The sequence below is a fragment of the Doryrhamphus excisus genome, chromosome 19, assembly GCF_030265055.1.
Source record: "Doryrhamphus excisus isolate RoL2022-K1 chromosome 19, RoL_Dexc_1.0, whole genome shotgun sequence".
NCBI lineage: Eukaryota > Metazoa > Chordata > Actinopteri > Syngnathiformes > Syngnathidae > Doryrhamphus > Doryrhamphus excisus.
In genome coordinates this window covers 6,894,091-6,905,825 of record NC_080484.1, presented here as the reverse complement: position 1 = coordinate 6,905,825, position 11,735 = coordinate 6,894,091, and the positions used below count along the sequence as shown (strand labels likewise).

Below are 11,735 nucleotides of genomic sequence, written 5' to 3'. Positions count from 1 at the left end.
ACGCAATGTCATGGAAAAATGATCAATTTGAACAAACTGATTAGTTAACTAGTTTAAACCCTGAAGTTCTGCATATTGAGGTGATTTCCAATATACTAGCCAAGCTAATATAACAGAGTACAGAATCATATATTTTCAATAAAGTAAAATAAAACCCTGACTATAAATGATCAATAAGTACTGTCATATCATACATGACCTGAAATTAAGTATTCAAAGTTTCTATTATTGAGGAACAATTTTAGGGTATCTGGAACGGTATCCATCCGCACATCAGTGTCTAACATAAACATGGAGCTTAGTCCTCATGAGGAGGCGTGGCCCGGAAGGAGGAGGCGTGGCCTAGTAAAAACGATGAGGTTTATTTGCAGTCACAGTCACAATGCTGACACTACACGAGCAGACTTCCAAACACTTTCAGTCACAAACCAGGAAGTAAACATCCACCAGGAGGGAACCGCACGCCGCTAACGCCCGACGACCTTCCTGCCACTAGACCGACTTCCTCCAGGGGGCGCTAGTGTTGCCGTCACGCGCACGCACGCGCACATCCACACGCGCACACACACGCACACACACACACACACACACACCAAAAAGAGGACCACAACCCGGTCTGAGGAATCCACAGAGTAAACAAATTGGACGCGGCGCTCCGACGGGGCCACTCCGCGGCTCCACTGAGCGTCACGGAGGGATCCGGTGGGTGGGTTTGGAAGTGAGTTGCCCCGCCAGTAGTTTGGAGAGAGGCGAAATGTGCGAGCGGCAGGACGACACCCGAGCTGGTAGAGGGTGGCGCTGAAAGCTACAGGAAGTGGCCGGGTGCCACGTCCAAGGAGTGAGGTCCTCCGAAGCGTTTGGTTTGGGAAGTTGGGAAGGTCGGGAGCATCCAGTCCACGTCCACTTGCACTACGTCCTACGCTGTAAAAAGCTCAATCACGCATCCATAGAAAGATGATGAAAATGGTAAAGAAAATGTACACTTGATCCTGTCTTTCTATACAAGGCAGGCAGAAGCAAATTACTCATCCGCACCCCCCCCACCCCCAGTGCTTCCACATGCGACCCCCCTCCCTCCCCAATCCTCCTCGTGCAACCGAAGCTGACTGGCGTTAAAATAGATCTGTATATATTTATATATGCTCATATCAAAAAGGAGGGGTCGGGGCAATGTGACACAGGTGCTTATTGGCTGAATATTATCAACGAGCCCCCGGGGGAGCACGGGCAGGGGGCGTACAGGGCCGAGTGGGGGCGGGGCGGCGGTACTCCATCTGCTGCTGGGTGAGACGGGGCCGCGTGGAATGTCAGCTCATCATGTCGTTGCTGTTGACGCCGTACGTGGAGTTCTTCATGCTGTCGTTGACTTCCCGCCGGAACACCGACAAGTTCTGAGTGAACCTGCCGGCACACAAACACCAAGATGGCGGTGAACACGGCCACCTGCCCGCCAGGCGCGCCGCCCTCCCCTGTGGGTAGGCATGGCGCCCGGCAGGCCCAGCCAGAACCATGAAAGGACGCTACATTCATACCTTCTAAAATACTACACTAAGAAGTTATTTAAATACACAAAAACATCAACTGCATCTTTGCTTCCACAATATTATGGCTTTTTCCCTTCAATATCATTTTTATACTTTTTTGTATTTTGTTTTTGCCGGCGTGGTGCTCTTCCACCTCCAAGGCGCTTTGACACGGCTAGCGTCTACCTACTGATGACTGGGGGCGCCGTACCTTGGCCTAGGATACGACCCCCCTAGTGTCCCCTATCTGTAACCAAAAGCACGTTGGCCACCCCTGGCTGAGCAAAGGCTAGCAAGGGCAGCAGCGGCATGACATGGCGTGGCTAATGAAGTGGTCGGCGTGTGTTACCTGTCTCTGTTCTTGGTCAGGAGGTTGCCTTCAATTCCTTCCATGAGGTTCTCAAAACACAAGTGCATGGCCTGCTGCTTTTCCGGAGGCTGACTGTTGACGATGCTGTTCCTCAGGTCAGCAAAGTACTGCCAATCAAGCACAAGTTCAAGCACACTGTGTGTGTGCGTGCGTGAGTGCGTGAGAAATATTTTACCTTCTCGTTGAGCAGGATGAGACCCAAGAGAGGTCGCGACATAGACCACTGGTTCCTGCAGTCCTCAAAGATGATGATGTTCAGGACTGTGGACAGCATCTGTACGACAACCACATGCTCACCTTCCAGCCCCACAAAAGGTCCACAAGGACTCAAAAGGAGAATGAGGAGAACCTGCTGGATCATCTCGGGGTGCTGCTGCATGATGTGCAGGAAGCGGTCGTCCGTCGCCATCGGTGTGGGGCGCTTCTTGGTGGAGCGAGACAGCTGCTTGAACAGGTAGGTGACGATGTGGTCCAGACTGGAGCAGCAGCCCGTGCACACCATGGTGTCTGCAACACACACACGTGAGAAGACACTAAACTAAACATGTTGGCACCTTCTAAATACCATGTAACATTATTAGAGCCCTCTAGAGGGCGCTAGTGGCAGCCTTTTGATAAAGAAGATGAGAGACTGTTAGCGAGCCAATAGGAAGCTGCGGCGGAAACCGGGTGAGCTCATGCAGCCTCCCAGATGGGGGCACAGTGCGAGCAGACTAGCAGAAAGAGTTACCCAGCGCAGTGAGGCCCTCCGAGATGGACGACAGGATGTACATGACCATGTGGGGCTCCAGGCTGGCGATAAAGTTCATGTGGTCCTGGGTAAGAACCTCCAGCAGGGAGTAGAAGGACTGGCTGAGTTTGGGGTAGTCCTGTGGGGGTGCAGCATGTCAGAAGGTGACTGGGATGCATCGGGAAGCGGGAGCGGCTACACGCACCAGCAGGTCGCTGTGAGGGATGGACAGCAGCAGCTTGATGAAGGTCTGTAAGGCGTTGTCCAGGGCGTCGTCGCCGTAGAGACGGAAGACCCCGAAGTTGACGTAATTCCCGCTGAGCACGGCCTTCAGCATGGCGAAACACACGCTGACCCCTTTGAGCTTCACGCTGTACACCTGGTCCTTGGGCACGTCGCCCAGCGTCAGGATGCGATTGCCTGGCCGACACACGGACACAGATTTTTTAGGGGGCCCATCCCTGGTGACAACCTACGTTTGCTCCCGTGCGCAAGGCCAGGCGGCAGTCACCGTAGGTCGTGATCATCTTGCTGGTCTCTCGGAAGAGCAGGATGCCATTGGGCGACGACACATCGAACTGGAGCCTCTGCGATCTACGACATTCAAAACCACACCATGAGCTCAGCTCGCCCCCCCGCCCCCCCAGTGCACACCTACCTGTTGTGAACAAGCTCAGCCATGAGTTTGAGCACAGGCGTGGTGCACGCCGGGTCGTGGTACCACAGCTCGATGGCCCGCTGCAGGATGGGCATGTAGGCCGGATATCTGTGGACCCGAATCAAGGACAGCAACACATGACCAGGGCCCCGCTCCCCAATCCTCCTCGTGCACCCGAAGCTGGCTGGCGTTAAAATAGATCTGTATATATTTATATATGCTCATATCAAAAAGGAGGGGGCGGGGCAATGTGACACAGGTGCCTATTGGCTGAATATTATCAACGAGGGGGCGTACAGGGCCGAGGCGTCGGTACTCCATGGCCAGGGCCCCGCACCCAATCCAAGGATACATCCAGTCGAAGAGCATCATGAAGCTGGTCTTGGCGTTGAAGGCGAATGCAATGCCTCGCAGGTCTCGCACCAGCCCCACCAAAGTTCTCTGCAAGAAAAAGGCTGTGTGCTTGGACCACCGAAGTTTCTGGACACGAGCAAGACTGGACACGAGTCGTCACCTTGGCCTCCTGCTCGTTGAAGGTGTTGGTGCTCAGCATCTGGGCCACGGCTTCAAAGGCCACCGTCAGAGGAAGCATGAACTGTTCAAACTGCTCCTCGTCCTCACCTGGGCACGTGCACATGCACAAAAACCTTCTTTTCAGTGGCGTGAGCAACGCACACATGCGACTTTACAGCTTCAACACACGCATACGTACACGCACACGCCAAGTGGGGACATCCACACCTTCAGAACAGGAAACAATCAATATCAGCCTACTTATCCTAGCCTACATCCAGCCAAGCATACAAAAACCCTGACGTGGGTCAGTTTTGTGGGTCTTTGTATTCCGTCTGTCTACCAGGCTGGACCACAAGAGGGTGGACCGTCTGCACACCTTGGTGCTGCAGCAGAATGACAGTCGTCCCCTCCCCTCGCAAGGTAGCGCCGTAGCAAGTTAGCTGAGAGCACATCTCCACTCAGTGTGCTCATTTGTCATTAAAGTCAGGTGTCACCTTGGAAGAGATGTTCTTTGGTGAGCTACCGCTAGCATAGGAGCTGCCTGTTGGGAGTCCCCTGTCAGCATCCGTCTAAGCTGTGATGATGTTTGACAGTAATGGCCACTTGTAGCTCCCAGCTAGCTTGACGCATGTCGCCAAAAACGACCGCGCCCTCCAATATTATCGGCACCCCGGTTAAGATTTCTTTGGTTTTCTTTTCTAAAATATACTGAAAACTCAATCGAGAAGCAGAAGTGCACTTACCCAGATCCACCATGAGGAGGCGCCCCAGTGCCGTGTAGAAGGTGGTGCGGCACCTCATGTCGCTCAGGTTGGACTGGTTGTTGACCCCCAGGAAGGAGAAGTGCTCGCTCTGATGGGAAAGGAAGACGTCAACGTATGAGTCCACGGCGTGCACGTGGGTCCGCGGCTGAGGGGAACACTCACGGTGTGGTTGTTGAGCATGAACTGGACTGCGCTGAGCTTGACCAGCTTGCGGACACTACTGTAGGTGAAGGTCATCCGTCAAGGAGAAAGCAGTGAAAGGGACATTGTTAGCAAAGAAGCAGGCCGCCGTCCAGGACGCCTGAAGACTATGTGACCGTGTGGTGAAGGATATCCCAAGGAGAGGTCGTTGAGCAGCTGGAGGGTCTTGGAGGTGATGGGTTCACACTGGCCCCAGTACTTCAAGTTTGTGATGCTGGGAGAGGGAAGAGAGGCGGCAAGCATGTTCCATTGCGGTCTTGGAAGCATCGTGCGTGGACAACAGCGCTGACGCACACACTCACATTTTCCCGATGAAGACGCTCAGGACCATCGTCTCGTCGTTTAAGCCAAGAACCTCGGAAAGTCGACGATAAAGCTACAAAACACACACACACACGCCGTTAGCATCGGTGCTTCCTAGCCCAGCAGCTTCCTGCCATAGTGTACCCAAACCTTTCTAGCTCTCAAGACCCAAAACATACCAAAACAGACTAAGGACTCATTAAATATCATGACATCACGACTACCACGAGAACCATAAAGGGTTCTGGGGTGGGGGGGGCCACCTGTTGTGGCCCAGCAAGGTGTACTGTATTCAGGCACATGCTCCAAGCAGCTTCTGAACCATGGAAATGGCAGAATGCGGCAGGAAAATACACCTGCAATTACTGATGGAGAAGGTGGAGTGGTGTTCAAGACCCGCTGTAAATAATGATGATGGCCGTGTGTGGGTGAGAGATGAGAGAGTAGATGAGCTCGGGAATGGTGGAGACGGGGATCTGGTGATGTCATAGTACATTAGGGGACTTTGGCTCATACTCACACTCCTTACGTTAACGCGGTAAAACAGGCTCACCTTGGAGGACTTCTGCACCTGGTCACCGATGTAGATCTTCCTGAACTGCTCAAAGAAGCTGAGCATGGCCAGCTCCAGCCTCTCGTTCCCCGCCTGCGCCAGTCGGGAGTCAGTCAGGTTCATCAACTGTAGAACCCTGAAACCAGGACGAGGAGGAGGAAAATGAGACCAAGGGCAGCAGCATCATCATCCTCAATGATGATGGAGATTCTTACCGACACACCAACTCGCCATCCATGGCGTCCTGCTCGTCGGTACTCGCAAACGACACCCGGCCACCGATCACGGCCCCGATGATGTAAACCAACCACGTCAAGCGACCTGCGCCGTAAGAGGAGATGTCTGCTGGGATACATGGTGCTGGCCTACCACCAACCATGTTAGCTGGCGCTACACACAATGTACGTACCCTCCTGCACAGTGATGTCGGCAGCGCTGGAGTTGGTGGACTGCAGAAGCTCCTGGTAGGTCTGTGCCGCCTGGTCAAAGAGTTGGACCAGAAGAGCACACGTCTTCTCATACTCACACCTGCCGATGGTGGACAGCTGGTCCAGCTGCTGCTGCACCAGACCCGCGTCATCCAGAGGGTCCTCCAGACCATCCCTGCTCTCCAACAAACACACACGCACACTACTGGACTATCTACAGTGGTCTTATTCACTGCATGTTTGTCCCACTTCCATGCTTCAGATGATGGAGGAAATGGAAACATCTGCTAAGCGCTTCTTAGCCGTCTCACACAGGGACAGGTGTCCCTTCACAATAAAAGCTTTAATTTCAAAAGTGTTGGGTTGTGTCGTCATTGACTAATGTTGACATTTCTTTCATCATCTGAAACATCAGACATCAGGAAGGTGGCTAACCTCTTTTCACCCCACGGTATACACCCACCAGACCAACTGTAGTGGTACATACATGTCCACACACACTACTACTTATACTATATACTTATAGGTTGATACAGGTATCATGCCCCCAAGTGTCAGTATTCTAGCACGCGGGGGCATGATACTGGGCCTGATACCAGACAAACCATGTGATGATCTTATTATCACATACTATTTAATCATGAGCTTATTATCACGTACTTTCGTTTTTCCAGCATTTAACGTGCCAGAGAGTTGAATTTTGATTTGAGCGAATCAGGTTCGTATTCATCCCCATTTTCTTTTCTGATTGATAAAATAATGTAGCGACCCTGACGTTTTCATGTTGACATGTTGTGCTCTTGAGTGTCTGACTGTTCCGGGTGACTGTGAATGCACCAGGGGTGGGGGCGTGTCGTGTTGAGGAAGCACTGTTGCGTTGCTGGCGGTGGTTGCAACGGCGTGGTTACGGCCGAAAGTAGCCAGTATTGTTGTGTAATAAAAGCTTGTTAGCGATCACAGTCGTGTCCTTTCCATAGCGTCGGCAACGACGTTACAATAAACATAGACACGTATTTGTATTCTTCGTTCGTTCTTGCAGTTGCAGTCGCCCTTGGTTTTCCGACTTGTATTTGCATTTTTAGTTTTTTCGATCATTTCAAGAGTGTCCTCCTCATTAATGGTGATAAAACGTTCCATTTCTACTATTCTGTTTGCTATTTTCCCTATTTGTCTTTCGCCGGGAGTGTCAACGGCTGACATGTTGACAGAGCACAGACGGCAGCAAAACAAACGCTCGTGCGCTGTTCTCTGATTGGTTGGTTCACGGGCACGATACCAGAGCAGCGCACTCTGATTGGACAGCTACGGGGGCTGATACTGGACATGGTTAAACTCTATATTTTATCAGTATCACTGCCCTGGGCTTTGACACAGTATCATTTCGGCCTTTTCCCGTATCATTCATGAGCGCTTTCTAGGGTACAGGGCCAATTAATACTGTAGTATGTGATAATATACCGTATACACACACGGATGGAGGTAGGCTGACCTGAGGATGACGTGGACGGACTCCAGGCGTGATGTGATGTATGCCTTGGTGACCTCGGGTGTGTACGTCTCCAGCAGGTGTGGTTCGGTGGCTTTGACGTAGGGGACAGACGCGGCCAGACGCTGCCACAGACTCAGCAGGTAGTGGACGCTGTTGGGTGCGAACTCCCAGTGCTGCAGACTGGTGACGGTGAAGTTGGCAATGAGGCGGATGACTTCGGGGTAGTTCTCCACCTTCACCAGCTCACCCAGCTGGTAGTTACTTTTCAGCCTCGCCAACAGCCGACAGAACTCGTGGTAGTTGTTTGGGTCGGGCAGACACTGGGGCGCACGGGCACAGCGTCACACACTCACCTGCCTGTGTGTGTGTGTGTGTGAATGAGACGCCTACCTGGGGGTTCGCCAGTATTCTCTTCACCCCGTCCACTAGATGCGAGAGAAACTTTGCTCTCTCGGCATTGTTGAACAGCGACCTCCTGACAGACGCGATCTGAACTAGACATGACAACACCTGTACACACAAACACACCATTCAGGTGTTTCAATGGTGCTGCCTTGTTCTCCACATGGGGGTGGGAGTCATACAGGCGATGATGGGAATGTGCAAAGGTTGAATGGGGGCCACTGGACTCGGGGGTTGGGGGTGAACGCAGCCAAATGCACACCCCAAGAGCATCCAACTTCCACCTTGCTTTTGGTAGCAATGGGGCCAATCCAGGACCACTTCCTGGTGGTGGGGGGCAATTTGGATGCGAGAGCAGCTCCCTAGAATCCAATCACTTTTCGGGCCACACACACGGGAGGTGGGGTGGGGGCCAGCTGCACCGGTGGGCGATGCATTCACATCCATCCGTTTCCTCATTTGACATCTAAACCACGGTGGCTCTGGATACGGGTGCCTCGCTTCCCGGCGTGGCCGGGGTTTCATCGGTGGCGGCTGCCCCATGTGTGTGGCGCGCCCCCGACTGCCACGCACACACGCTCTACATTAGCCACATCACATAGCGAGCCTCAATGAACCAAAGGCAATTCATTAGATGAGTAAAGTTGCTCCCATTCAACCTTTGCTTGTGTTAGCATGCGTATGGCAGCATAGTTACCACGGCAACACAACTGCAAGCATGCAGCCCCCCCGTACTGGGGCGTCCAGTGCTTGTCAAAAGGTTCAAGGTGCTCATGCTGCGACTCACCAGCGGGGAGAGCGATGGCGGTATGGAATGATACAAGTTGAAAAAGAGCTGCAGGGTGGAAGAGTCGAGGAAGGCTGCAGGAGAGGAAACAGGAAGTGGCATTATTGGAGCCGTCAGCAGCCGTCCCCCGGCAGGCCACCGCGCTACCTGATCGCCACGAGGTGGGGATCTGCACGGTGCAGAGGTCATCGGATGACTCGTCAGTGGAGGTGCCGATGAAGTCGTAGTTGAGGCAGTTGTAGCTCAGCTTGAGCAGCTGCATCAGCAGGCCGTGCTGCGACTCGTCATTCAGGTTGAGGTTCTTCCCGGACGCCTGCGCCACACAGAAACACGTCGGCTCACACGGCACGGTCCAGACACAGACACCAGCTTTGAAATGTTCCAAATCTGTGGTAGGCATCGTTTCTGTGAACGCAAGGCCACCCGTGTGCTCGCGTTGCAGGTGCTGCGTATCCAAGAGTTCAACATCTTGCAGGTTCCTTGCTAATGGAGGAATTCAGGTCTTGGCTTGTGCCACCCCTACTGATCACGTATGTGGGGCGCATGTGTGGCGGCGCACAACACATGTACTGAGTCGGCAAGTGCAACAGAGAAGAAGGTGGTGGTGAAGAAGCTCACCTGCTTGAGGAGGTTACAGGAGAGTGTGAAGATGTCAAAGAGGGAGGAGTCTCGGAAGGACGAGGCTATCTTTCTGTGTTTGGTCAGCGGGTGCGTCGTGTCCGCCTGTGGAGACAGCGTATGGCGTTTTGACCGCATGGCGTGCATGCGTGGCGTGGAGGCCCAGCGAGGACGGCGGCCTCACCTGGTTGATCTCGTTGGTCAGTTGGGAAAGGATGGTGACGCCAATGATGCAGTGCTCCACGCTGTCCTGCGGGCACACAGGTGGTCAGCGCCATGACCCTTGCACCCTCCACCTCCCACAAAGACACCCGAACCCACCTGCAGGAACCGCGTCACGTCAGCAATGACGTTCCTGAAGACGTAGTCGTCCTTCTGAGAGTCGAACCAGCCCAGCTTGGTGATCCGGGCGTAGAGCTGGATGAGCGCCTGCGTCACAAAGGCGGCCAGCTTGGGTCGCGTGGCGAGATAGTTCAGCACATAGTTCCCTGCCGTGACATCACACTCATCAAATCACCTGCGCCTGTCTCTTGGCCCCGCCCAATGCGTAAGCCACACTTACGGATGTCGATGCGTTGCTCGAGGGGCAGAGGGTTGCTGGTCCGGGACACCAGTTTGGACAAGCAGGTGGCGGCCAGCAGCTGCGAGTACGATGACTGCAGATGCAAACATGAAAAACATCAACTCCAAAAGTCCTACGGGGACCCAAAACCTGAACTCACCTCCCACCCGCTACAATGTTTTGTCTGGTAAAGACATGGTCTAGAAACTGTGTGGTTGTGTACCACTCACACTTCCTCTTTCCAGCAGCAGCTGACACTTGCTGAGGCAGTCTGGACTGTTGGTGAACTCCACTAGGGCCTTCTCCGCCTGGTGCCGTACGGCCGTGTCCGTCGTCTCATAAAGCTGCTTGCACAGGATCTCCAGCTGGGCGAGGCCCTTATCAGGCAAACACACACAAGCTGTGACCAGGACTGCACGAGGAAACATATCAGCTAATAAAAGATGCGACAAGAGTCACCCAGCGGCATCCAAAATGAAATGGCGGCGCCAGGTGAAAGGTCAGCTGACGGCGAAGGAGCCTCACAATGACACAGTAAACCACACACAGAAACCCAGGACTACATACTTACAGACAAGAAGTATAGATTGTGACTTTCAACAGAAAATGTTACAGAAGGAGCTAAATGAAATAAAATGGCTCGTGCTTGTGTGTTACGGTCATTACACAACAGTAACGTTCGCGCTGATGCTGCAGCCAACACAACACAAGTTGTCCTGGCGGGTCCACCAGCCACGTGACCGGCTGACGGGCAAGCGAAAGCTGGAAAAAGATTGTCATTTCATTCATTAAGTGTTTCACATGCAGGACGTGAGTAGTACACTAGCACGCTGCCACACAGCCAACGGCAATGCTTTTGAGAAACTTCTGATAAACTTTGTATTTGACCCAACTTTAATTTATCGCTTTTGCAATGAGGAGCTAGCTTAGCTACTGGTTAGCTAAACAACACGGCGCTGCTTGGTAACGACGATAAACAAATGTCTGCAAGGGAAACATTTCAAAAGTTGTTGGTTTTCCACACTTTGTCTCAATTCGCTACACGTACAGCACGCCTTTAGTGAAAAACGGCGATGTTTACAAACGAGTCGGGCGGGAGAAGTTGACGTCTGAGTTAATGCTAAAGTTAGCATGGCTTGCTAATGGGCAGGATTCACCTGGAGTCGTTAAAAGTGAAAACAAAAAGTAAATAGAGACAAACACAAAATTCAGGAAAGTCTTCTTTCTGCATCACATTGCGCCTCTCAGTGGCGCCAAGTGGACAGGTAAGCCGTTAGCTCCTGCGATCAACGCGTCCATTGTTTACTTGGTTCAAATGACCCCATTAACTCGCCCGTAGCCCCGCACTCCCGCCTGCACCGGCACCGGGTAGTCCGGTAATCGACCCCCACCCCCACACTCGGTGGAGCTTCACCGCGCTGCAGGGTGGAAGTGTCCGTGCGGCTAACAAGCTAACCGCGGCAGCCTGAGCGATGACAGCAGGCCACAAGTCAACACAAGCGGCCCCATCCTTCTCATTCAGCGGCCAGCGGCCTTCGACTTCCCACGGCCACGCCGCAACCCCCCGGCCCGGGACACGACGCCCGCGTCCACATTTCGACTCTGTCCCATACGCGTGGATAAAGCGGCGCTAAGAAAAACGTGAAAGCTCCACTTACCTGCACATGATCCGCCATTTTTCTCCATTTCACGCACCTCTCCCCCGCTTATGGCTATTCAAGCGGGCAACAGCGCCCCTGCTGGCGGCCCCGAGCCATTACAACATTGTCCATAACATGAGCGAAATGTTGACTTTGATTTGACGTTTTTGACGTCTTTGTCATATCACGTC

At 53.0% G+C, this 11,735-nt stretch overlaps 1 protein-coding gene across 1 annotated transcript; it reads right to left on the bottom strand.

Annotated features, from left to right (window-relative positions):
* Window positions 1–343: 343 nt before the first annotated feature.
* On the bottom strand, window positions 344–11,671 carry xpo7 (exportin 7). The gene is made up of 27 exons (XM_058056399.1): window positions 11,563–11,671; window positions 10,135–10,281; window positions 9,905–9,998; window positions 9,664–9,830; window positions 9,527–9,592; window positions 9,343–9,447; window positions 8,872–9,037; window positions 8,725–8,798; window positions 7,926–8,045; window positions 7,536–7,855; window positions 6,028–6,221; window positions 5,834–5,939; window positions 5,619–5,754; window positions 5,065–5,138; window positions 4,896–4,976; window positions 4,724–4,787; window positions 4,541–4,649; window positions 3,796–3,902; window positions 3,634–3,722; window positions 3,282–3,389; window positions 3,135–3,217; window positions 2,829–3,043; window positions 2,624–2,762; window positions 2,243–2,400; window positions 2,069–2,167; window positions 1,873–2,000; window positions 344–1,401 (listed from the first exon to the last, which is right to left on the bottom strand). The coding sequence occupies exons 1-27, from the start codon at window positions 11,578–11,580 to the stop codon at window positions 1,308–1,310; spliced, it is 3,261 nt and encodes a 1,086-aa protein (XP_057912382.1). The 5' UTR covers window positions 11,581–11,671; the 3' UTR covers window positions 344–1,307.
* Window positions 11,672–11,735: the final 64 nt, after the last annotated feature.

Bases quoted from the DNA above. Each gene is read 5' to 3' on its own strand.
- xpo7 (XM_058056399.1), bottom strand. The intron at 9,038-9,342 runs GTGAGCTTCTTC...TGTGTGGCGCAG, and splicing joins CCTGTAACCTCCTCAAGCAG to GCGTCCGGGAAGAACCTCAA. The intron at 1,402-1,872 runs GTAACACACGCC...GTGTGCCGGCAG, and splicing joins CTGACCAAGAACAGAGACAG to GTTCACTCAGAACTTGTCGG.